We start from the raw sequence: 26,497 nt of genomic DNA, 5'->3' as shown, positions 1-26,497 counted from the left end.
GCTTTTATTGATTACGTTAGTACAGTATTTCCATACAAACTCCATAGAAAACTTCCATGAAAAAAGGATCTCATTTGACTAGGTTGTCAAGGAGCCAATACAAATGATCCAAAATCAATCGCTTTTATATTGTCTGTATCTTGGTTCTTGTCAAGTAATATAATATGTATCCTATATTTTCACATCGGGCAATAACGCAAAACGTTGTTTAACACGCTGCTTGGCTATGCTAATTACTAGGCGCTTATTGAACGGGCTTTTATACACGGACAGTTGTTGGATTCCTTCATCGCAGATACACAGCTCGCGCCGCAACCCTTCTGAACACTTTAAACCCCGCCGGCGTGGTTAACGTTTTCCCTTCTTAAGTGCTTATCGAAAAGTGACATATACGTAGGTACCCACAACAATGCGTATGGATAGGTAAAATCGCCACCGAAAAAGTTACTTCACATAACACTACTTACTATGTTTAATTAGGTAATACATACTTTCTACACCATAATTTCATGACAGCAAATGAGATATTTTATAAAATAAATAAAATAAACGTCACGTCGTCTTTCAGTCAAATTCCTTTTTCTATGGTTTTGTTCCTTTTAAAGGAATAAAATGTATTCTATGTTTACTATTTTATAGATTTACACGTTTACACTTTACTTATTGGTTTTGTTTTATTATGTTTGTTTTTTAAAACTTGATCCTGATTTATGGAAGATAATTAGTAGATTTGAAAGCGACACGATGTGTTACGGCTCAGTGAAGAATAATAATTAGAATATAAATCAAATATTCTTTGCACGTTGTATTGTTGATATATATATATATATATATATGTACGCGTGATCTGTAACAGTGGTGCCTATTGTGAAGAGAGTGAGAGTATAAGAAACGTGTGCGCTGATTGCAGCATGATCTGCCAGCGATGTCAACGGGTGCTGCGTATAGGCGACGGTGTCAAGTGCGAGGAGTGTGACTCCAGGTTTCATGTGAAATGCATTAACGTGAACGATTCGCCACATGACCTCCGAGAGGGCGGCGATCTATTGTATCAATGGAAATGTGCCGTATGCCACAAGTCTGCCAGCAAAAGTAATATAGATACTTCGAGAGAAGACTTCCTACATGCTATCAGTATTATTACTGAAAAGTTCGAACTCGTAAACAAAATCCAACTTCCAAAACTTAACAGTGATTTGATTCAAGTAAAATCTATGACAGAACACATCGTTAAACAGAACGAAGATATCCTTCGTCGAATCAGTGATATTGAGAAAAAAGGGAAGAAGTCTGAGAGCCGGGTCACACAGGGGTCTTCGTCTCTCGGGTACCGGAAAAGGAGTTTGAACCTCACGTCTAACGTCAAGGGCAAAAAGAATGAAGAAGGCGACCACGTCCCCATTCTCCCGGTCCCCGAGAAGACTGCCCGGTACCGGACGAGAAGGTCGTACATTCTTCGTAACATGTTTCATGCCCTCAACAGAAAGCTGAATAAAAATCCTAGAACTCCGAGAAAGAAAATATAACTTTACATAATGGATCGTACGGCTTGTTTCAATTTTTAAACCAACTCTTTCTAATATTATTTGAGGAAGAGCTACTTTGACCTTTATGAATGTTGAAAATGTAGGTAGGTATACTTAATGCGTACATTGTAAATTGGCAGATACCTACCTATCTGGTGTATCAAAACAAGTAATTCTTGTTGGATCGGTTGGCGATCGCGCTTTTAGTGATAGAGAAGATATAGGTACGCTAGGTAGGTATCTATCTACATAAGAAAAAAGGGAGCACTCAACTCGTATCCTTCCGTAGTTTATTGAACTTATCAAGATCAAAAACCTGACCTGCACATTAGTACTAACAACTTATATTCTACCTAATACGCCATTATTTGAGCAACCACTTATTTTGATCGATTATATTATGATTACGAAATTAAAATGTGGAGTACTACACGCGCACACCTAGGTATCTACCTACTCTAGATAAATATTAATTGCCCATTAATGCTATTGGTAATTAATAATTATATTACCCTTCCAATTAAATAATTAAGTTTAACGGGCCTGTTGGCCTTTGTTTCTGACGTTTTAAATGAAACCAATGTTCCATTATATATTTTCTAGTTAGTATTGTACCTATATCTGTCTAGTATTTACGTCGTATTTACCTATACTTATGTTATTTATTACGTAGGTACTAGGTACACACCTACGTAGCAATACAAAACCGCAGTGAGAAACCGCGAAATTCGTAATCGGATAGAGCACAAGTATTATATTAGAAGTTCGTTGGTTAGCATGACCATAGAACTGTGCGATGGATGGTAGGGCTATAAAACCACGAACACGGTACGTTTGTTTCCATTTCGTATTTTGCCGCCAACTGCAGGAGGCGCGGCTTTTGGATCATTGCAATCGTGGCTAACTGTTTTTGGATTATTTGTACATTGTACAGCAATAATCGATACTATGTCATACAAAGCGTTAATTTTAAATTTATTTGTACTAATTGTTACCAATTTATATCCCCGTGATGTGAGTGCGGACAAGCAGCCCATAGTGAGGACTCCCCTGGGTGAGGTGGCTGGATACTACATGAGCACCCGAGGGGGACGCCAGATCTCAGCCTTCACATCCATCCCATTCGCGCAACCTCCTCTCCAGTCTTTAAGATTTAAGGTATTTAATTCAATGCATCATGTTTCAAAGGTACTTACCTAAGCAAGTCAAGGTAAATATACCACCACTTTTACATTTTCATCAATCGATATAATCACCTTTGGCACATATACAATCTATCAATTAAAAAATTAAATGTGTTTTATATTTAAAAGCGTCAAAAACCTTCGTAGGTAAGTACTGTACTTTAGGCAGGTTGCAAATGCCTATACTTAAGTAATTTTTATTACCCTTTTGTTTACCATGACGTATTATGATTTTAGATTAGATTTTATTTAATAAAATAAATCAGTATATTAACTGAAATAGAACAACTTCTTATCGCCATCCACCGACGATAATTATTAATAATGGAGCACTTACCTAAGAATTTAGAGATTGCATTTGTATAAGTACATTCGTGCTAAGAACTTATTTCCTTCAGCTATTCAATCAGGAGATAATTAACCTTTTCCCACGTAATAATGACCTACTATACGTTTTGGTACTCTATGGCATAATACTACCTAAGTACCAGACACGCGAATTTATTTGTGTCGTGTGCGTTCACTAACTTATTTTGCCAGTTATGTGCATTGCTATTTGCTACGCAAGCGAAGTTTTCCAGTAGCATATGGGTTGAATTCTGCGTAAAAAAAATTCGCGTGTATCTCTCATAAGTACTACAAAATTCCGTGCCGTTCGTCCCGATTACTACCTACTTACCGATGTAAGTACGTAGTCGGTAATGAGTCATGTCAGGGGCCTTTGGGGGCTCAATAGTAACCCTGACACCAGAAGACATAGAAGGAGGAGGAGTATCATCATCATCAGCCCATTAACGTCCCCAGTGCTGGGGCACGGGCCTTCCCTATGGATGGATAGGGTGATCTAGCCTTAAACCATCACGCGGGCCCAGTGCGGATTGATGGTTATTGACGACTGCTAATGCAGCCGGGACCCAACGGCTTACGTGCCTTCCGAAGCACGGAGGAGCTCGAGATGAAAACGTTTTTTTTTATGGTCACCCATCCTATGACCCGCCTTTGCGAAAGTTGCTTAACTGCAACAATCGCAGACCGAGCGCGTTTACCGCTGCGCCATCGAGCTCCTCGAGGAGTATTACAAAATCAGAATTATTTTATATACGTTTTTCAGATATTAGAAAATACAACAGGCTTCTCTGAAGCCCTTCTTATTTTTTATTTCTTCTTAGTAAAAATAATACTGAGTCTTCCTTACACTTGCCGAACGGACGATTTAGAATTTTCTTTTTTTTTTCATCAAAATCGGTTCTGCCGGGTCTGCATGACTGCCACAGCGCGCGCGTCGCGAATTATATTGAGCGCTTCGACCAATAAACGATACGAATGCTACCTACGTAGATGGACGTCAAACGGCTATTGGTCGAAAGCCTCGATATAATTCGCGCCGCGCGCGACGCGGTTACCATGCAGAGCCTACAGCTGGTACAGCTATATACTAACACCATGATAAAAAGTAACAGGTAAACAGAGTCACTTTCGGATTTATAATATTTGTTCTACAGATTGTATAATTATCCCGGAGGTATTTCCCATGTAGACAAAAAAAAATTCCGAATGAGCCATTTTCCTTTTCAACGTGACGTGATCTAATACTAAGTATAAATTGTACTTATATGTCGACCACGTGCATCTAAAGCCATAACAAAACAACAAACAATTAAGTGTTAACCTACAAGTTATTGCAAAATTACTCATGAGTGAATACATATTACAAATTAATAAGTACCTAGGTAAATACAATGTGTATAACAAACTATTTAATATATAATATACAAATTTGTAAACCGGTTCAGATGAACCTCTAAAGATGATTTGAGTTTCTATTAAGTAAATATTTAATTATTTAAACTAAGTAGGTACCTATTAACGAAATACGAGGAAAATACAAAATTACAATATTAATCTACTATACTATACAGGTTTGCACGCCCTTGTGATTCGCAAGGAGAGGTCTTATCATTAACCTTATCCACTCTTGCTGGCAACAACAATTAGGTAGATACTTCTTCTTCTTCTATCGTGTATAGAAGTAATATAGAGTTTCTCAACCAACCTGCAATGCAATAGAACAGCGTTGTGGGATGTCTACGTCCTCATTATGGGTAGATATACAGGGTACTTCCAAGTTTTTTTGCATTGTCCATTATGAATTATCCAGTATTGTTTTTTTTCGTCAATTATTATTGCATTGATTTATACTTAAGGATTATCATCGTTTAATAATCCTTCTTCTTCTTATCGTGTGGGTTGAGAGGTGGATGACCAACCTCATCAATTCTGGTGTCAGAATTATTATTGATCGCCAAAGGCCCCTGACGTGACTCATTAACGACTACGCACTTACATCAGTAAGTAATAACCGGGACCAACGGCTTAAGGTGCCTTTCGAATCACGGATCATCTTACTTTTGGACAGTCAGGTGATCAGCCTGTATGTCCTAAACTAGGGATCACAAAGTGATTTTTATGATTTGTCCCCACCGGGATTCGAACCCGAGACCTTCGGATCGTGAGCACAACGCTCAAAGTAGATACATACAACATAAACCACTCGCGATGGCTCAGTGGTAAGGCGCTTTGCATGTTCGCACAGCATTGTCTCGTCAAGTGCTCTGTGATCCCATACATTACTAATCACTTTGTTAATCATACAAGTAAATGCAGTCCAAATTTTGGTCATATGGTTTTAGTCAATTTGGTCGCTTGGATGACGTGAATAAATGTGAAGAAAAAACAAGGATAAATATCGTGAAATATCTACTCAAGAAGATTTTATAAGAGTTTCTCAAACAACCTGCAATAGAACAGCGAGGTGGAATATTTATCTACCTCCTCATAATGTCGTGCCCAGATCATAGAATTGATCATTTCATGATGTGCTCGATCATTTCATGAAATGGTCATATTTCATGAAATAGAATATCACTGGTTGGTCACATCATGATGTAGTTTGGTACACAGTATTACACATACTTCGAAGTTTTTTTTTGCATTTGACCATTAGGAATTATCCAGTATTGTATTTTAGTTCTTGGTCAATCATTGTTTAATAATCCTAACTCTCCTTTATAGGCGCCAGTGTCGTTAGCAGCATGGAAAGGAAAGCTAGACGCAACGAAGCCCAGTCCGATGTGTGTCCAGAGGAACCCTTACATTCGTCAGAAAGAGATCGTCGGCCAAGAGGACTGCCTCTATCTTAATATCTACACTCCTCGGAATGAGAATGTAATTATCTAGTCAAGTTCGGTCCAGCTTAGCTTCGTGTTCCAAACTTACTTTTTTATTATAAATATTAGACCCTAGGTTCAAGGCATTGAATAGGGAGTTATGTACCTACTCATCATGTCTGAAGGATGCGGTAGCAATAAATGCCGAATGAGCAACATATCCTCCGCATTTGTACGGTCACGAGTACTAATATGTATACACTTTGAAACCATACATTAACTTTTTTGACAAATTAAACCGTATGTCTCATTAAATGTCAAATATGATAGTGCAACAACGTTCTAAAATGGGTACATGATATTGCTCGGGCTGTACACAGGGACTACTCAAAAATAAGTCTTAAAACAAAACGTAAGGCTGATAGTACATAGGCTGGTAGTCAATTGTTGTACACAGGTATCTTTGTCTCATCTTATGGCCTCACTATCGTGTCCTACTGCCCAAACCATCGTGTCTGAGGCGGGACCGTGCAGTGTATTTTTCATTCTTAATTAGGTATTATTTTAAGTGCTAAGAAAATATTTTGCATACAATAAGACATCAACGTGTTCAATAAGATTAATTTTAATTAAAATATTTACTTATTTTGATGAAGGCTTACGGCCATATATATTTATTAAAACAATTAGCAGACGCTGTCAAATAGTTGTACTTTATTATGTTATAGTAAAATGTGCAGTTTTTTAAGACGATATAAAATACATATATATAGCCTCCTATATACCTAAAAATTTTGCGATTTCAGGAGTTGGGGCGTGATAAAGATTTATTGCCAGTGATGGTATTCTTCCACGGTGGTGGTTGGATGTGTGGAGGGTCGTCCACGGATCTGTACGGGCCGGAGTACCTCTTGGACCGAGATGTAGTTCTTGTCGCTACTAATTACAGGCTGGGTAAGTATTGGTAACACCAAGGGAGTTGGAGGCGACGCGCATATAAAAATAAGTGCGCAATGCCAACAAATGTTAAATAGCCATATTGCTTTGCTTCGATGTGGTCTTTATAACCCCGCAGTACTCCAATTAGATACTCAACTTCTAGAACTACAAGAGGTGAAGTTACAATTCCTGTCTAAGAGATTGTTTTGTATATTGTTGATTATAAGAGTCATAATGTATTTATTATATAAAGTAGGTGTGCCTGTAAATTATACCTACCCCTGATGATCCTATATGATAAAATAATGAATAAGACAAAATGTGCGAGAGATTTTGCTAATGACATTCCGAAAAGACAGTGGGGATACCTACAAGCTACGTATGTCATGCATACATGCATGATCGCATTATACCTATTGATATCTGCCCAATAATATAATTGTACAATTTGACACCCTAGGTCCACTGGGCTTCCTGTCAACACAAGACGAGCATTGTCCAGGGAACAACGGTTTAAAGGACCAGCAAGAGGCGTTGCGGTTCATCCAGAAGATCATCCACAGCTTCGGCGGAAACAAGAACTCAGTCACATTGTTCGGCGAGAGCGCTGGAGGGGCCAGCGCGCACTACCACATGCTCTCGGAGACTAGCGCTGGTAAATTAACTGTCCACTTACCGTAATAGGATCAAAAGACAAATATCCTATTTCTACAATCGCTAACGTATAACTCGTCCGAATTAAACACACGGCTTGCATCAAGGACGGTGCGTAACTGCGAGGCGTCTGGATCACGCAGGCAGGCTATAGTTACTTTAGCGAGTGTCGGAGTATTCCTACACTACCTATACATGTTTGTATGAACATTTGACACTTTGCTAGGCCCTTTGTTATAAACTATAATTTTGTGCCATTTCGAGTAGATACATTTAACTGAAGGTTAAAAGATCTAAAATAGTGCCATTTATCACTTACGATAAAGAATAAGACAGAGCTCCTTCTGAGTTTTTGAACTAAGTATCGAACTACTTAAATTATTATTTAGTCTACTAGAATTGACTTGACGAATTTATTCTTAGCTCATAATAGAGCGGCGATCTTCATATAATTACGTCACATTTGGTGGGAGATAGACAATCACAAACGCACTCATAGACCTAGGAAGTTTCTAATCTATGGTACTCGTATAAAGGCACTTCATTGCCTTGTTATCTAGTGTTGATGTGTTTCAGGTCTTTTCCACAAGGCGATCTCGGAGTCTGGCACGGCAATGGTGCCCTGGGCCGAGGCTCCTCCCGGGGAAGCGTTGAGGAACGCGTTCCGCTTGGCCAAACTCCTCAACTGTCCTCAAGCACCCTCCGAACGAATGCTCACCTGCCTAAGGACCAAAGACAGTTACGATATTATTAACACCGAATTTCGTTTTTATGTAAGTATTTTTTTGGAATACTTACTTAACTATAAATAGGCTCTTCGACTACTGGGCACAGACCTCCCCGCAGTCAACCGAAGGGGGTAGTATGGAGCATACTCCACCACGCTGCTCGGGCTTGGATTTGAGAAACCTAACATTCGTAATAATTTTTTTACCTAAATAGTCCGATCATTTGGTAGTTTTACCTGGAAAGTATTCCAAAAGTTTTGAAAATTAATAATTTTATAGATTTTGACATGCTGTTTCTAAATTTTAACTTTCATATCGTCCAAATTTTAACTTTTATATACCTACTTAGGAACGACTACCTATCTTCATTAAATATTGTCAAAAAACTGTTTTAAATGCCATTTTTCGAACAAGACTGCGTGAGCGGCAAAGATACGAGGTAGCAATGTTGAAATTCGGAAAGAACATGTCAAATTCTATGGAATGACCAATTCTCAAAACTCCCGGACAACTTCCCGGAAAATTGTCGTTTTATAAACGTCAAAAATGCTTATATGTACCAACATGCCCGGGTATTATTTCTATTTTCCTTGGATATTGCAGGTGTGGGATTACGAACCAATGACTCCTTTCAAAGCCGTGATTGAGCCGGACCTACCCGGGGCATTCCTGAAGCGCAACGTTCGGAAGGTTCCGGCCGCGCCAGCAGTGCCTTGGATGACGGGGCTCACCCGCGACGAGGGCTGCCTCAAGTCAGGCTGTAAGTTTTCCATAACCGGGCCCTCAGCGGTCCCCAGTCGGAAGGCCAAGTAGGCGATGCTAACTGAGACAACAAGTCAGTCTACAATAGGTCACGAATATCGATGTAAAACAACCGATTTAAAACGTTTTAAACTAAATGTTGCCGTTTTAAACCGAGGTGTAATACTCCTCGAGGATATCGGTGGCGCAGCGGTAAACGCGCTCGGTTTGCGATTGTTGAAGTTAAGCAACTTTCGCAAAGGCGAGTCATAGGATGGGTGACCATGAAAAAAAAGTTTTCATCTCGAGCTCCTCCGTGCTTCGGAAGGCACGTTAAGCCGTTGGTCCCGGCTGCATTAGCAGTCGTTAATAACCATCAATCCGCACTGGGCCCGCGGTGATGCTAACTGAGACAACAAGTCAGTCTACAATAGGTCACGAATATCGATGTAAAACAACCGATTTAATACGTTTAAAACTAAACGTTGCCGTTTTAAACCCCAAATAATTCGTTTTAAACCGTTGAAAACTCGCGTACAACAATAATAGAACTGGTCACTTGACGTCACTCCATTATGGGCAATTTTTGGTCACTTGACGTCATGTTTCGTATTATAGTTTATTTAATATCAATAAAAAGTACTTCTTGAACTAAACACACTAAGTATATTATTTTAATAACAGTATACTTATTACAGTTACACATTTAAAATTCTTTACACAGTTTATAGGTACTCCGTTATATCCCTACCTCGGTAAAATCAAGAAAATGTAGTTATAATTAAGAAAAACATAGTCATCAACAGTAGCCGTTTTGAACCGAAAAAAATGGTTGATTTCGGTTTTAAACGGTTTTTTTCGTTTTATACGCATTGGTTTAATGGTTTTAAACCGGCCTTACATCAATACTCACAAATACATAAACTGCCTATATACGTCCCACTGCTAGGCACAGGCCTCCCCTCAATCAACCGGAGGGGGTATGGAGCATACTCCACCACGCTGCTCCACTGCGGGTTGGTGGAGGTGTTTTTACGGCTAATAGCCGGACCAACGGCTTAACGTGCCCTCCGAAGCACGGAATCATCTTACTTTTTCGGACAATCAGGTGATTCAAGCCTGAAAAGTAAGGACTTTTCAGGCTTGAATCACCTGATTGTCCGAAAATCACTTTTTGAGACTGTCCTTTGTTTGGTAAGGACCAAACAAAGGACAGTCTCAAAAAGTGATTTCGACAATGTCCCCATCGGGAATCGAACCCGGACCTCCAGATCGTGAGCCTAACGCTCTAGCCACTAGACCACGGAGGCTGTTACTCACAAATAAGTCACGCTAAATTAATCACACCCGTAAATTTATTTAAAATTAATAAACCTTAGAATGTAATCTATCCTGCATCATATCATACACATTAATAACATAAATAACATTTCAGGGATAACATCAAATACCACTAGATTTCAGGAGTACATGTCAGGTTTTGATACTATAGCCCCAGTGACATTTTATTACGAAAACTCACCCTACGTCGACGTAATTACTAAGAAAATAAGAAATAAATATCTAAAAGATGGTGAATTCGGAGATATAAAATCTGGGATACTTGATGTGAGTACTAAAACTTTTATTTTAACGTTATATACCTACCTACTTAGCAAATTAGGTAGGTATTACCTTACCTGAAGCAATTGACAGCCCCAGTTTTTTAACCTGACCTTCCAACACGCCTATTTTTATAGCTAGATATAGTAATATAATTATTTATCTTCTTTTTGTAGATATATACAGACTCGTACTTCGCTTATCCGGTTATAGAAGCCGTTGAACTCACGTTTAATTACACTAAAAAACCTGTTTACCTGTACGCTTTATCATACAAAGCAAAGAACAGCTTTTCAGAAATATTCGGAGTTCCCGACACTGATAATTGTAAGTACTGTTCATATATTCTGTAAAATTATTTGACGATCCATCCATTCATGTAGTGGATACGACTGTATCCGAAACAAAATCATAAATTTAAGAATTATTATAATATACATCCCACTGCTGGACACAGGCCTCTCAATCAACCAGTGGATATATAGAGCACCACGGAATAGAAGAAAGAGGTTTGAAGGGGCAAGCGAGCGCAAAACGCGCGCCATATAAATCTCTCTCTCTCTCTCTCTATTTAAGAGCTGCGCTCTTGTCGGTGGAGTAATCGCTATTCCTCTCTTCTTCCCGCCAAAACCTTCACCTCCCGATACGACACGACCTGCACCTTCTCTTTTATTTGTTTCATAAATGTTATCCTAGGTCTACCCCTTCCTCTCTTCCCTTCAATTTTTCCTTCTATAATGTTTGTTATAAATGAATCGTGCCGTATTAGGTGGCCAATCATATTTCCTCTCCGGTTCTCTATAGTCTTTAATATGGTTCTCCTTTCTTCAACTCTTTCCAGCACTTTTTCATTTGACATATAACTACGAACAAATAATTCATACTTCAACTTCTTTACGACTCACGGAGTCCGCGATAGTACCTATATTATTAAAAAGTCGTCTTTGTGCGTTATATAACCAGACCAAAAACTGTAATATCGATTTTCGTGTAAGGAGATCCCTTTTTATCACGGGAAAGCTAGCCTAAAAACCTAAGTATCTCTCTGTCATGTTGTTTAAAAAGCAAATACTTTTCTTTACAGTATCTTACCAAAATAAAATTGCAGAAAATCACATAAAATACATTACATTGCCGGTAAAGTGGCTATGGAATTTGAGAAACAGTAGAGTTATCGTAGTTATCTTTTTGCAGGAGGATATAATTACCTATGAAATGATATAATTGTCATTGTATTACAGATATATGCCACGCTGACGATCTCATGTACCTGTTTCCAATCTATTTTCTGAGTAAAGCGCCGTCGGCGCAAGATATTGAAATGAGTAAACTTATTGTTACGCTGTGGACCAATTTTGCAACGAGCGGGTAAGTGGCCGTTTAGTTTCCTTATAGTCATAAGACCTAATGTTCTTTTAAAATATAAACCACATTAACTATTATGTCTGGAAATCTCGACGTTACGAGGTTATATGTACGCTCTCGCGAGTGCTCTTTTCAAGTCTCACCGGGAGCTCGTGCCCGGTAGTCTTGTCCGCGAGGATTTAGGAGAGAGCTACCATTTACACTCTCACATTCGGCACTCATCACGCATTGGCTTGTCTCACATAGTGTGAACAGCCACCATTAAATAACAACAACGACAGGTTCGCTCTCACGGTTTTTAGACATCTGACGTCACGACATTGAGATATCAATGTTGATATTTTGGTTTAATACAGCTACAAGTGTCAGATAACAATAGGTAGGTATCAAATCAATAATGTTCAATTGCATTTGGAAACTGGTCACAGTTACAAACAATGTAGGGAGCCATTAAAATCGAGCACTTACTAATAGGTATATTTATTTTTATTTATTTATTCACAAAGTGGTATTATAATATTTACATAACAATAGTCTCGCCAAACTGCAGAGGCAGTTTGTTGGCAAGCCTGCACTCGTTACCTTAGTCTAATTATAATACCTACCTTTAAATAAGAGTAATATTCAAAGAAAAGATTTGCTAGCAAAACAGAATTAGCACAACTTACATTTATCACTCAATATAAAAATTGAAATAAGCACTGTCAGAAGCATATGTGATGTTTGTGTAGTAGGTAGTTATTAATTCTCAAATAATGATATTTAAAGTTTTCTTTTTAACGTACTTTTACATATTTCATTCTCCTCTCTCAAGAAATATCTTCTGTTAAACACCTTTGGCAAAAGGTATTTGTTATAAAAGGTATTTATATATTATCGTAGTAGGTATACGAGTAATGTGATATCGTTGAAAAATCTCGCAAAATTTAATAATATCTAACTAGCAGTTTTACAAGTTATTTAGATTCGTAAACATGTCAATTAGCACCTGTATCATTAAAAAAATGCGACAGAGTTCGTCACAAAATGAAATACCTGCCTAATTTCTAAGATAAGCTGTGCGCAAAATGGAATAAGTAGATATTTATGAAATGTTGGATGTGGGCCTTTTAACTACGATTAGGTAGCTATTTTCGAAGAATTTAGATGCGATATAGCTCGCCTGTTATTACTTGAAATGTTATCATCGTTACAAAAGACCTTTTGCACACCTGCTAGACACATCTTTGTTTAAATATGTTTAATATATATATCCGATCCGATCGTCGTGGAGATCCTTGGGGGAGGCCTATGGCCAGCAGTGGGCGTCGTACGGCTGATGATGATGATGATGATATATATACTTGTTTTGGTACTTGTATATAGGTCCTTGTTTTGGTTGTAATGAATGTAAGTCAAACCAACATTTCTAAAAATTTTATTTCAGAAATCCAAACAAACCAGTGAGAGTTCCGTTCAAGTGGAGTGCAGCGAGTTCTGGGAAGAAGATGGAATACTTAGACATCAATGCCAACCCTAGTATGAAGCGCGACCTCGCGTCCAGGTCGCGTTTCTGGGGCTCACTCCCTCTGTGGCACAACGTGCGCACGCGCCGGTTCCTTGACGAATTATGATTAATTATGATGGCTATTAATAAACATTTTTATCTACGACCATGCTGTAAATCCTCTATGATTTTTTTGTTATGTGGATACCATGCGTCGTGCCACCCAATGTCTACTAAAGACTACTTTTATTATTTAAAGCATGGCTGTACTGTAGCAGTGCTTTATTTTCTAATGAATATCATACTAATACCCAAATCAGTGTTAGGTATGATTAAATGATGATTAATTAAACAGAAAATCATAGCACTATTTTCATATCTATTCCTCCAGATTTTCCCGGCATTGCTGTAAACATTATATCGGATAAAGTCGCAGATCTGATAAAATTACATAATAATAACTATCATACCTTCTATACGGGTATTATTCATATTTTTTCAATACTTATACAATATAGTTTTTTTTGTTACTCCCATAATATTTAGAGACACCTATGAAATTAAATGTTAGGTACCTATACCTAACTATTTGCTAAACATAAAAACAGTTTTAAACAACTTGGTTGATACGGGTCCGACGTGATCTTCGGTTCTTACCGTCCTTCAAATGAGGATAAAAACTAGAAGCTAAAATGTAGGTGGCAGCACTGTTGGGTGTTCCTAAATTTTGTCAGTTCTCCATACTGTTTAGCTAAAATTCGTGATACTTAAATTGCTATAGAATGTGATGCAACGTGGAGTGTATACCGTCGGAAGGATGAGTTAGGAAAAAGAAAAGCAGCTAGTTGGCAAAAGAAAGGCAGTTTTGATTGAAAATAAGTTTCTCTGAGTTTTCTTCTGTCGGATCTTTAGGGAATAAATATAACTTTTGCAATTAAACGGTGCGCAAAGATGCAGTTTTGTACCCCATCGCAGTACGCCTATTTTTTCAAGGTAGCCTGTAGGAATTAATTCAGGTTTGGTAGCTATTTCAATGCTTTAATCAACTCCAATATCATATTTATGTTTATCAAATACGACTACATCTAGAAATAGTAGCATTTTTAGAACCAATGTTCTCACAGATAGAAATAAGGTGTTACTTTTAACCGCAAAACTAATGCTAAATGCACATACCGCTATTATTATATTTGTACAAAATTTTCCTATACCCAAAGGTTGCCTGGAAGAAATTGCTGCATGAGCAATAAGGCCGTCTGTTGTGCTTTTCTGTATATGTTGTCCTTATCTCTGTATTTTGTGGCCATTGTGCTCAATGCAGTATTTCATCTATCTATCTAATGCTAAGTAATACTTATTAATAATAAACAGTTGGTAAGTAGTCTAAAAGAAGTTCGAATAGTCAGTATAGCCGATTTTAGTATTCCACCACGTGTCTATATGGTTGTACACAGATTTGGTTGACATCAGAGTATCGTTATTCAACATGGCACAGAACTGACAGTAATCATCAGTGTCTGGGCTCTCGTGCCGCAAATGATACGAGTAGTGCTTCTTCCACTTGAAGAAGTTATAGTAATACTTCTCTGGAAATATTATGCTTCGGTGCATCACCTCCGCTAACTTCTTTGGCCCCAACTTTAAGGCGTCCAAATATATTCCATCCGGCATGAATCTAAAAATATGATAGACTTGAATGTAAATATGTGTAAGAATTCATATTTGGATCGTACACAAATTGTTATCACGTGGTTTCCTTATGTGGCCTGTGCCCGGCTTATAGCAAGAGGCGCGCCCCTATTGCAGGGGACTTAAACAGCTGAACAATGATTGGTTGTACGTAGGTATATACCTCTATTATACACCTCTGACTACCCCTTTGGGGATACAGGCGTGATGCTACGTTATGTTGAATGTAAAGGTGGTTGCGCACTCTTTATAAGTAGTGGTTACAATGTGGTTTGGATACCAAACTAGTATGGCACTTGTTCCTGTTGAAGTAGGTAGTAAAGATGTGGGTTGGGAACTCTAGTTAAATTATGTTATTTAATATTTGTAAATGTACCTGGTATAGTTGGCTCCGCCGTAAACTACCGGCACAGTATTGTGCTGAAGGGCATATACAATTTTTTCTGTAACGTAGTCTTCACTTAAAGCATTTTCAAAGGCAAAGTAAAAGTAGTAATTATTTTCCAAAACATCGAGGCATCTGTCCATTATGTTTTTAGGACAATCAAGTTTCCCACAAGCTCCGTAAATATCAACTTTAAAGCCAAACCTTTGAAGTTCGTCCTGTATCTTCATGACCAAGTATTCTCGGTTGCTCCTCGTGTAGCAGTTGGAGGAGAACCATGCTGCCGCCTTCTTTTTACGTTTTAATATTTGTATTATTTCTGGGCTGACTGTTTCAGATAAATTTGTCCAATGCATATTCACTTGCGGGCCGACCACGTGGTGAGTGGCGTTTCTGATGGCTAAATAGCCCCACCTATTATCGGAATCCAATTTATACGTCCACGTCCAATTGAAGTATCCATTCCAAAAATTTGTACGTAAGGGATAATTTGCAGCAGATTCGACATTTGTATACACATATTTCTGACGAGTGGAACGGTCTTTTGGTATGTCGTACTTAATATTTAACCAAGGCCCATTAAATACAATTGCTTCAAATTCAGTGTAATATCCTAAATAGCTCCGATCACTAGTAACATAACAATTCGTCCAATGGCAGTTTCTCCGTATAAATGTGTTGCAGCCGGAGCCTAGATAGTTGAACGGAGATGAATACGGTTTCGTCCACAACAATATGTATTTCATGTTTTCCCGCGTGTTGTTATTTTGAACAGACTTCTTTAATATGGAGTCTGTTTTTAGTTTAGGTATATATCTTCTTCTCGTGTATGTGATAGGTTGAAAGTAGAGAACACTGAATATTATGATTAGTAAAGCGATATTGAATATTTTCACGTGGAACCAATTGCGATGATGTAACATTTCGTGAGTCAGTGTTACACAAGCAGTCACCAGTGTACTTACTGGCCGACCTGTTTGCAGTTGCAGCGGATACTCGAAACAACGCGACGATGGCTTCTTGTTTGTAAATAACTTGAGAACATTCCAATTATGCTTTCGGTATAAAATTGGATTGGTTAAAAAGGATATCGCAAAACGAATATTAAATACCTATGTTATTACATAACTGAAGAGAGTTGTTATAGTTTAATGAAGGACTTTCTAGGCTACGTTCCCCAAAAACAATATAGATGGCGCTGTTCAGATTTAGCGTGATAATGTAATTACTTATTTCCTCATTGCTCGGGGTACATAATTATACGAAAATATAATGTATTTAATGGCAAAGCCATATATAAAAATAATTGATGCTTGATATTTAGATCAGATATTTAGAATTAAGTACTTATGTATAGAAATATGTTGCTACCTATATTTCTTCTCTTTATTTTGATCAGAATAATAATGGGTGAAGATGTGTAATGTCTGAGTGTAATAACAAGGGTCGTCATTTACAGCCAAAAACAAAGATAAAAGACGCATATGTCTGTTATCGATGTCGATCGTCGTGGAGATCCTTGGGGGAGGCCTATGCCCAGCAGTGGGCGTCGTACGGGTGATGACGATGATGATGTCTGTTATCTATGAAATTAGAAGGTTAAACGAAGACAAAAACGTACGCGTCGTGTGGCACGTAGCCTCTAAAGTCCCTCATTGCAATTACACGAGTGATGTAGGAGTAGGTATCCAAATAAAACCACATCATAGATATTATATTTGTTATTGGGATTTAACAATAATGGCTTTCGGAATAAAGAAGCACGTTAAACTCACATCAAACCATAAAAATAATATTAACATAGATACTTAAACAAGGTTCCATAAGTGAGTTTTTGAAAAATATTATGGTGCAATTACTTAAATTGTTTGGACGGATATTGTTGCTTGCATGGCGATGGACGAAGATTAGCCCCAGACCCTGACACCCTGGTCCCAGGAGCAGCTAGCCATGGCGACGCCGTTGGGGGACATCGATATGGACGTCACACGGTTCTCGTGCCCATTCAGAGTACCTGAAACATGATTTAAATAACACTGAACATATCATAATATTATACATGTTCAGTGCTGGGTCACTTGACCACAGCATAACACGTCATGATTCAAGATTACTCGTACGTAGATAATGAATTAGCTTAAGCTACGCTGAGTCAATAAATATAATGGCTAACTGTCGCATTTTTTTTGACGTGACTTATTGCAGATTTGCCGCAGATGGCATTAACTACTTGGGCGGACAAATGGGAGCGCTGAAGGCTCTCACCCGGTACAACGTTTAAGACAACAGATCTGAGAGCTAACTGTCGCAGTTGTTATTATAATATTACAAGTTAGTTTTAAATACCAAGAAGCAATTTATCTAAAATAGCAATACTGCTATTCGACTTTTATCGACATTGCGCACTTACTTTTATATGCGCAAATGTCAAGTTACAATATTGCTTATTAGATGAATTGCTTTGATGTGTCCTTTTTAACCCACTGCGCGTGTTAATAAGTCAATAGCGATAATCGAGGCCGATTTTGTAAGTAGATTATTAGGCGATCATTGTGTACAATACCATGACAAACATACTTCTTGTTGATACTGTAAACGGACTCCGCGCAGCATTGAGAACATATTGAGCAACCATGTCTGATACGTAAGTCAACACCAATGTGTAGCTTGGCTGGGAGACATCGGCGGCCTAAATTAGTCGAATCGGCAAAGCATGAGGTTCTCGTATTATGATTATGAAGGTAATACCTGTGTGCGCAACCTTCAGGGTATCCCAAGAGTGCACAGTATTATCATCAGAGCCCGCCATGAGGTACCTGCCGCTCAACGACAGTGCTGTAAACAACAATCAAACAAATCAAACAACACTTAAAGAACCTTCTCCTCTCGTGTGTTAAGAGGTGAATTACCGCTAGGTGCCATGGCGTAGTCAGGCTATTGAGCCGCCAAAGGCCCGTGACGTGTGTCGTAATACAAAATAAATAATAAATTATGAATCGTTTTTGTTGACAAAAACAATTAGCAGCCGCACCTGATACGAAGTCCTAAGTTTTCGCTTACTCTGTGCTAGCGAGCGAGACAGCCAGTGAAATCAAATCAAGTCTAGTAGTATAGTATATTATGATTCTATAAGTAGTATTGAGGGTAGTAGAGACGGCAGGCAGTTACTGACCGCAGCTGGTGAACCCGCTGCTCCCGGGGGGCGTGTAGTGACCCAGCTGCTGGTCGCTGCGGATGTCGAACAGTCGTGCCGTCTTGTCCTCGGACGCGGTCGCGAAAGCCTGCCCGCTGTTATGAAACTAGAACAGGACAGGACCAAACTTTATGGGACGTGGTCTAGATTAGGTACATGCTACTGTGCATGGTAGCTAGCTCTCCTGAAAGAGCTGTACTCCTAAAGATACTTTATTCAGGTTTTTAGATTCTTGAAACATTGCAGTCGTGAGAATTTTCTAAAGTACCTAAAGTTCTTGTAGGGGAGCCTGGAGACACCATAGAAACATTTAACCGGTGTTGTAGTTTAGACCAAAATTGTACATACCTATACAATGATAACTATCATTTGAGTATTTCTTTTTAAAAAGACTAAGTTTCAACGAAAATTTTAAAATTGCATCTTCCGGTCACCTTCACATCGTTATGCTTGCCTGACAATTAAATGAAAAGCACATCTTTTCAAAGGTTCTAGAATGTGCGATTCCAGAGATCCGGGGGCACAACAGTGCCGCTGTCAAGTCGAGCAAAATCAATTTTACGTTTCTACGTGTCTAATTAGGTACTCACTATCCTAAGTGCCATTAAACTAAATACTCACGCAGACGCTGTTGACATCGGCTTCATGTCCGAAGAATGTTTGCTTTGCCTTGTCATCGCGGACATCCCAGAGTTTGCAAGTCTTGTCCACGGAACCAGTTACGTACGTCTTCATATCTGAAATAAAGGACGCCGTATTAGAAACGTTTACAAAGAAGACTACAACTAGTTCTTTTGAATTAAATATTGTGGGTCACACGACAGGCTGGATTCTATTCAAGTAAGTAGTTAAATTGTTAATATTTATATGTTAGTGAGGTCTTAATTTGCCTACGTCTCAATGGTTATTTTCATGATATGCAACTGGCTTGTATTATGCGGTTTCGAACATCAGACGTGAACGGCAGTTTTTAGCATTTTATTAATACTTATTGCATGAATAGCATGAAGTAGGGAGCACAGATTGTGCGAGTCAGTATGTTCTCATTATGTTAAACGTATCATGTACTAACCTGGTGCCAAGGAAATTGTAACCACGTCGCCAGCGTGTGCATCGAACTCCGATTCTCTTCTACCCGCCTCCAAGTCCCAAATGCAACTGATACAATATTGTATTTGTATGTAAGTAGGTAATTATTTTGTAAAGATAGTAAGTGAGTAACTATTTTAACGTTCTTACTTGTTGCGTTAGGATCCTTCATAAATTCAACTACAAAATTAATTAAGTACTAGGTAGGGCACGAGTTGAAAAATGATAGAAAATTAATAAACTTGATAATTACTTTGGCCAGTATTTTCTACAAGAGAGGGTCGGACGAGCTGTGCCAATCTAACCACTGCATTTTTTCTAACTAATTTGAAATATTGTATCTTAGAATTTCGCTACTTATACCTATTCTTATTTTTATACGAGGGGAGGTCAAAAAGTTCGCGGAATGGAGGGGTTGGAGGGGGTTGGTTTGCTCGTACAGGTAGCTGCTAGTTGCACACCTCATTAACAGTATATGTACCAAGTTTGAAGCAAATCGGGTCATTAACGTTTGAACTATCGACCAGCAAACAAGTGAATCGGGAAGAACTCAGCGAATATGGAGAAAATTGAACACCGCGCCGTCATTAAGTTCCTCACCAAGCAAGGAAAATCCGCTCAGACGATTTTTCAAGAGCTGTTAGCAGTTTACGCGGACTCTGCCCCTGGTAAAACCATGGTTTACAAGTGGCATAGTCTTTTCAAGCAAGGAAGAGAGTCGATTGAAGATGACCCCCGCTCCGGACGGCCTATTGAGGCCACCACACCGGAAATCATCGAAAAAGTAGAGAAACTTGTATTAGAAGATACCCGCTTGAAGAAGAAGCAGCTTGCAGCAATGGTCGGTGTATCCGAAACAAGTATTTTAAATATCCTACATCAACATCTTGGGATGACTAAGGTCAGCGCAAGATGGGCTCCAAGAATGCTCACGCCACTTCAAAAAAGCGAGCGTGTCGAGTGTTCTCGCCAGTTTTTAGAGCTCTGTGGAGAGAATAAGGAAGAAGTTATGGCCCGGATTGTTACTGGAGATGAAATCTGGGTTCACCACTATGAACCTGAGTCGAAGCAAGAGTCGATGCAGTGGCATAAAAAAGGCACACCTCCTCCAAAGAAGTTTAAGGTGTCACAATCGGCCGGAAAGATCATGGCCACTATTTTTTGGGATACAGAAGGTATTTTGCTGATTGATTATAAAGATCGTGGTGTGACTATAACGGGACATTACTACGCTTCTTTACAGGATAGATTGAAAGAGGCTATCAAGGAAAAAAGAAGAGGAAAGCTGTCAAGAGGTGTGCTCCTTTTGCACGACAACGCACCCGTCCACACGTGCCATGTTGCGACGGCTGCCATTCACCGATGCGGGTTCGAAAAATTAAACCACCCGCCTTACAGTCCAGACTTGGCCCCCAGCGATTATTATTTGTTCCCAAAAATGAAAAAGGAACTGCGTGGACGAAAATTTGGCGATGATGAAGAAGTCAAGTCTGCAATTTCGGCCTATTTTGACAGCAAAGAGAAATCTTTTTTTTATGATGGAATAAACAAATTATTTGATAGATCCGGAAAATGTGTTAAGGTTAAGGGAGAATATATTGAAAAGGAAAAATAGTTTCGTGTTTAATTTCGACCCCCTTCCCCCTCATTCCGCGAACTTTTTGACCTCCCCTCGTACTAAGTAAGTATTCGCTAGTGTTAATGGAAGTTGGCAAATTTGGACTTTGGCGTCTCTATCTTGCACTCTTACATCTTCATGTCTCCGGAGCCGGTGAGGATATGAGTGTCGTCGAGGAAGCGGCAGCTGCTGAGGAAGCCTTCGTAGCCAGCCAGCTCGCGCACCATCTTGGCGGCTCCCGTCGCGTCGCGGTTGTTCACGTCGTACACCGTACACATGTTGTCCATTCCACCGCATGCTACGGCAAACGCATCACATATAGAACAGCTAGTTTCATTAAAGTATTTCTTTAAAAAACAACAAATGATTGCCGAGTGACTTCCCCTAGTAGTTGCGACTTCCGAATACGTCCCGCTTAGGGACGGTACTGACAGAATCGGCGTCCGAAGGACGTAATATACGATCCCGACGACCCGATTACTCTAGCCATAGAGGCAGCCAATCAGCTCGCGACCTCGCCAGCGTGGTCGACGACTTCCCTCAATCAGCGCTTATCGCTATCGACCCCCTAGAGTCGATTAATTCTTTCAAATATTTTTACTCTCAGACAACGCCCTGAGCCGAGGTTCGCACCCAACTGGGCACCCTCAGGCCTGTTGTCTTAAACGTTGTAACGGGTGAGAGCCTTCAGCGCTCCTCATTTGTCCGGCCAAGTAGTTAATGCCATCTGCGGCAAATCTACAATAAGTCATGCCAAAAAAAGCCGAGTGACTATGTCAGGCCCAACATGCTACAAAAAAGAACTAGATTCGCAACTTGGCGCGTAGCGATGTTGACTACTGGGGGGTTAAGGCCAGGATCTAGAAAAGCAATATTGCTTTTTGACATTTGATGCCATTGCTCACTTACTTTTATATGCACAATGTAAAATAGCAATATTGCTTTTTGAGATGAAACAATATGGCCTTTTTAGACCCCCTTTTGAAGCATGTAATGGGTGAGAAGGTAACTTTGAGCGCTTGCGGGTCCCCATTTTGTTTCTTTTACGTGACTTATTATAGAAATGCCTTAGATGATACACGTAGTTTATAGACTAACGTTTGAAAGAGATGCACGTAATAGTTGGTTTGTGGACTCTGACATAGTTCCTACCACAAAGGTGACTTCAGTGCCTTTCTCACAGATAGGTACCTATTTGGTACCTATTAGTCAGCTACCCTAAATTTAAAACATCCCTTTTTCGATGTGGCACGAATTGCGTCGCGTAGGGAAGCTCGCTTACCGACGAAGTTGCCAGATGGCGCGAAGGCGACGCTCATGACCCAGGCAGAGCGCAGCGGGATCACCTGCACCTTGTTGCCGCTCCACGTGTCCCATATGATCAGCTTCCCATCCAGGGACCCCGTGACGCAGTGCCTGCATCAAACTTACTGACTTAACAGACGGCCTCCGTGGTCCAGTGGTTGAGCGTTGTACTCACAATCCGGAGGTCCTAGGTTCGATTCCCGATGGGGACATATCACAAAAATTACTTTTAGTCCCTAGTTTGGTTAGGACATTACAGGCTGATCACCTGATTGTTCGAAAGTAAGATGATCCGTGCTTCGGAAGGCACGTGAAGCCGTTGGTTCCGGTTACTACTTACTGATGTAAGTAAGTAGTCGTTACATGAGCCATGTCAGGGGCCTTTGGCGGCTCAATAATAACCCTGACTCCAGGGTTGATGAGGTTGCTCACAACCCACATGATAGAAGAAGAACAGACTTCAAAAAAGGAGGAGATTCTCAATTTGGCCTTTTTTGTACTAACACATTAATACGCCTTTTGTCCCTGGCATTTAAAACTAAATTGGTCCAGCCTAACGTGAAATGGTAACAGATAGAGTCGCATACGCATGTATAAATTATAATTAGGGGTACCAGGCGACGTAGACTTTAGATATGGTAGATTTCTAAATAAGTACATCACATACAGTATTTCAGCATTATGAATAATGTAATTATGGATACGTACATACATAAACTCACACCCGTAAACCCTAATGGAGGGGCAGAGCCACAAGTAATCAAAGACAACTTACAGACGCTGTTGACACGAAGTCATAAGATGGATAATTATGATGAAGCTTATGATGACAATGTATCAGACTATCGCTAAAAATAAAGGACACAAAACTTTTTCGGATTTTACGACAAGCATGAAAAGACAAGCAGCTGAAAGAGTTCTATGTTTTTTATTCGCCCCCAATCCAACATAGAAGATTTTTGGTATTATTTTTCTTAAATAGTATTCTATGGCATGACCATTACGAACTCTGTTGTATTGCAAGTGACACAAACGCAGGGAATGACTTCCCTACCTACTTCTAACTACCTGCCTATTACCTCACAAGACGGGAAGACCTGCAGCCGACATTCAAGTTTCTCAAGTGGAAAATGTTACGGTTGAATGGGCAACATAATAAAATATACAACCTTTTAAGCAAAATTCGCAACGCCTTGAACATAAATTTAAAAATAATCCAAAAAAGTATATGCACGCTAATAGGAGTCTGACGAACTTTTATAGTTATAGGTAAGTACGTATACTTTTTCCTTTTAGTTGACCTGTAAGTATAACAATTGGCCGAGATGAAAAAGCATGAATACATAACTAACAATAACTGTTATTTTTGTCCGATATCGTACCGAAGAAAAGGGGACATTCCAAACCTGCACGTGTGTGGGGTCTGCACAGTTACGCTACCGGAGGCAGAACGACAAATATACAGGTCGTCGACCAACAGCTGCGTGACCGACGTGTTAAGGTCAAAAAATTGTTATAGTTGAATCGACATTTTAAAAATAGAAATAGTTTTTGGTGTTTAGTGATCGCTGCGTGTATTGCTACAAATCCGCGCATTATATATCGCACCACGCGCGATAACACAACACTGCACCCGCGGCACGGGTTTCGCGGCGCGAATTATATCGAGGGCTTTGAACAATCATTCGCTGCGTCTATTGATCAAATTACTCGATATAAAACGCGCGGAACCCATACCGCTCATGCTGATAAAGCTATGTCTAATGTTACCTTGAGTCGCCGCTGTAATGCACGGAATTCACTTTATTGATGTGTCCCTTCAGTGTTTTCTTTGTAATGAAACGAATCTTAGGGACAGCGCCCAAGTCACCACATTTATCTGCAAGCTTTGCATCAGCCACTTTTTCTTGTTCTGCCTGTGAAAAACGAATTTAGTTAAAAAAATGCATCTAATTTTATTTTATTTTTGGCTATACCTACATATTGTAAAAATTATGTAAATAAGTACCTTAACTTTAGCTATTAAGTCTGTCAACTCTTTCTTCAAAGCTGTCGTTTCTGGATCCTCCTTGGGCATGGCTTCCGAAGAGCAGCGTCAGCAGGGTAGACAGAGAACAGCAAACTTCCGCCGCGGCAGCGCAGGCTCTGAGCTCTGGCCCACCACACACTGCTCTCCTAATCTAATTACTCAAATTGGATTTCAGTTAACCTGAAGCATTACATGTGCATTCTACTTACTATTTAACCCGTGGAATACTGTTCGATTTCTTTTTCATAATTTGACGAAACTCGTTAATTGGTGCCAAAGGGATCTTCATTATATCGTCTGTCTTCCTAGTAACACACTATTTGTACAGTAGCCGCGTAAACATCGTCGTAAACGTTTAAATATAACTTTCTCGAACTGCACTAGATATGCTTATGCTGCGGTAAAACAGATAAATCTACTGCTGTATGATGAACTACGATTCGTATCACATACCTACCTACACTAGTAAAGACAAATACATCTATTATGGCCTATCAATATTCCTTACTTCTTGGGTATAAGTAGGTATATGTACGTATTTTGGAAACGTAGTAAGAAATTAACAGTTGGCTAAGAGGTTGCAATTGGGCCTTCATAGGCAAAGTTACAATAGAAGTATCGTAATCGACATAGCCCTTCACTGGTAGAGTAGTGTCGACATTGCCCTTATTGTAAACCATTAGTACTTAGGTATCTAATAGGTGGTTAAGAATTTCTAACCCGAGGAGTTGGTTTTGTGGGGATTTTACTGTATTACCGAATTTAGTTTCTTCTTATGAAAAATAAATATTTACTTATCTCAGACGGAACCTGTGTATCATTGAGCAGAGGCAAATTTTATCCACGCCACATAGGAACTTAAGTAATGTACAAACACTAATTTAGAAATCTATTTTATGGATTACCAATAGTGTTGCAATAAGTATCGATAGCCGATAGTACTATGTATAAGTAGTATAGATTTATTCAAGATCAACTGACGATAGTTCGACAACGATAGTTAGTTACCAATGAAATGCACAATCAGAATCAAATAGTTAGTGACAGTCAAGGTATAAATATAGTTAGCAACATCCAGAATGTCAAATAATCATTTGGACGTTCAAGGTGGCCGTATAGATAGGAACACTCTAAGGGCAGTATTAATAAACTAATCTCAGCTGAGACTCTCAAGACCATGCTCAAGTTCCTGTTTTATATAAGAACTGTCACATTGACATGATCTTGAGGGCTGAAAGCTGAGATGAGAGAGTCTCAAAGCTGAGATTAGTTTATTTATACCACCCCAAGTGATCAAAAACATCGGTATAACCTGAACGTCCCCAATTATTGGACATTCTGGATGTTGCTAACTATACATGCCTGTCACTAACTATTTGCTTCTGACTATATCTACATACATGCTTACCCCTAAAAACTCGGACTGGGACTAAGCACTAGCAGCTGCCTTGGTGCCATAACATAACACACGAGTATATTAACTAGATATTGGCCCCGATTCCTGCAAACACCGCCTAATTTTATTTTAAGTTATATCCGTCATTTTCATATCCGTCGAAAAGGAAAGGGACGGATGATTCACAGCTCTTAATTTTAGGAAGAATGAGTAAATGAATGTGTCGGATTATTGACTGATGTAAAATTTTTAGACGGTTGGTTTAGATTTGTGCTTAAAATTGACGTGTGTTCCATAAATTTTATGCTTGTCAATTACCCGTCCCTTTCCTTTTCGGCGGATAAGAAAATGACAGATATAACTTAAAATAAAATTAGATGGTATTTACAGGAATTAGCACC

General features: G+C 39.2%; 4 protein-coding genes across 6 annotated transcripts; 2 read left to right on the top strand and 2 right to left on the bottom strand.

Annotated features, from left to right (window-relative positions):
• The first annotated feature begins 876 nt into the window (after positions 1-876).
• On the top strand, positions 877-2,032 carry LOC126380018 (uncharacterized). Its single transcript, XM_050029092.1, has one exon. It carries the CDS (start codon positions 912-914, stop codon positions 1,524-1,526), a length of 615 nt encoding a protein of 204 aa, XP_049885049.1. The 5' UTR covers positions 877-911; the 3' UTR covers positions 1,527-2,032.
• A 319-nt stretch (positions 2,033-2,351) lies between these two features.
• On the top strand, positions 2,352-13,762 carry LOC126380014 (juvenile hormone esterase-like). The gene is made up of 10 exons (XM_050029089.1): positions 2,352-2,684; positions 5,783-5,935; positions 6,684-6,831; positions 7,277-7,471; positions 8,047-8,243; positions 8,802-8,958; positions 10,375-10,547; positions 10,718-10,868; positions 11,783-11,909; positions 13,333-13,762. The coding sequence occupies exons 1-10, from the start codon at positions 2,475-2,477 to the stop codon at positions 13,517-13,519; spliced, it is 1,698 nt and encodes a 565-aa protein (XP_049885046.1). The 5' UTR covers positions 2,352-2,474; the 3' UTR covers positions 13,520-13,762.
• Positions 13,763-14,775: 1,013 nt separating this feature from the next.
• Positions 14,776-16,316, bottom strand: LOC126380280 (alpha-(1,3)-fucosyltransferase C-like). Its single transcript, XM_050029561.1, has 2 exons — positions 15,458-16,316; positions 14,776-15,067 (listed from the first exon to the last, which is right to left on the bottom strand). The coding sequence occupies exons 1-2, from the start codon at positions 16,210-16,212 to the stop codon at positions 14,776-14,778; spliced, it is 1,047 nt and encodes a 348-aa protein (XP_049885518.1). The 5' UTR covers positions 16,213-16,316.
• Positions 16,317-17,172: 856 nt separating this feature from the next.
• On the bottom strand, positions 17,173-26,497 carry LOC126380719 (guanine nucleotide-binding protein subunit beta-2). 3 transcript variants are annotated; one of them, XM_050030311.1, is made up of 10 exons: positions 26,109-26,497; positions 24,680-24,851; positions 24,442-24,587; positions 22,649-22,782; positions 21,499-21,664; positions 19,732-19,817; positions 19,281-19,396; positions 18,639-18,765; positions 18,215-18,301; positions 17,173-17,480 (listed from the first exon to the last, which is right to left on the bottom strand). In XM_050030311.1, the coding sequence occupies exons 2-10, from the start codon at positions 24,746-24,748 to the stop codon at positions 17,374-17,376; spliced, it is 1,038 nt and encodes a 345-aa protein (XP_049886268.1). In that variant the 5' UTR covers positions 24,749-24,851; positions 26,109-26,497; the 3' UTR covers positions 17,173-17,373. The 3 variants fall into 3 exon arrangements, with proteins under 3 accessions (XP_049886268.1, XP_049886267.1, XP_049886266.1); XM_050030310.1 differs by lacking the exon at positions 26,109-26,497 and adding an exon at positions 24,910-25,193; XM_050030309.1 differs by lacking the exon at positions 26,109-26,497 and adding an exon at positions 24,910-25,193 and having other exon boundaries at positions 24,680-24,846.

The sequence above is a fragment of the Pectinophora gossypiella genome, chromosome Z, assembly GCF_024362695.1.
Source record: "Pectinophora gossypiella chromosome Z, ilPecGoss1.1, whole genome shotgun sequence".
NCBI lineage: Eukaryota > Metazoa > Arthropoda > Insecta > Lepidoptera > Gelechiidae > Pectinophora > Pectinophora gossypiella.
This window is presented reverse-complemented; position numbering and strand designations above follow the sequence as displayed.

Excerpts from the sequence above, each read along its gene's own strand:
- LOC126380280 (XM_050029561.1), bottom strand. The coding sequence starts at position 16,212 with ATGAAATACATATTGTTGTGGACGAAACCGTATTCATCTCCGTTCAAC. Across the intron at positions 15,068-15,457 it reads GGCGGAGCCAACTATACCAG|ATTCATGCCGGATGGAATAT; the intron begins GTACATTTACAA and ends TCATATTTTTAG.
- LOC126380719 (XM_050030311.1), bottom strand. The coding sequence starts at position 24,748 with ATGCCCAAGGAGGATCCAGAAACGACAGCTTTGAAGAAAGAGTTGACA. Across the intron at positions 18,302-18,638 it reads CAGCGGGTTCACCAGCTGCG|CACTGTCGTTGAGCGGCAGG; the intron begins GTCAGTAACTGC and ends TGTTGTTTACAG. Across the intron at positions 17,481-18,214 it reads CCTGAAGGTTGCGCACACAG|GTACTCTGAATGGGCACGAG; the intron begins GTATTACCTTCA and ends ATCATGTTTCAG.
- LOC126380014 (XM_050029089.1), top strand. The coding sequence starts at position 2,475 with ATGTCATACAAAGCGTTAATTTTAAATTTATTTGTACTAATTGTTACC. Across the intron at positions 7,472-8,046 it reads GCTCTCGGAGACTAGCGCTG|GTCTTTTCCACAAGGCGATC; the intron begins GTAAATTAACTG and ends GATGTGTTTCAG. Across the intron at positions 8,244-8,801 it reads ACACCGAATTTCGTTTTTAT|GTGTGGGATTACGAACCAAT; the intron begins GTAAGTATTTTT and ends TGGATATTGCAG.
- LOC126380018 (XM_050029092.1), top strand. The coding sequence starts at position 912 with ATGATCTGCCAGCGATGTCAACGGGTGCTGCGTATAGGCGACGGTGTC.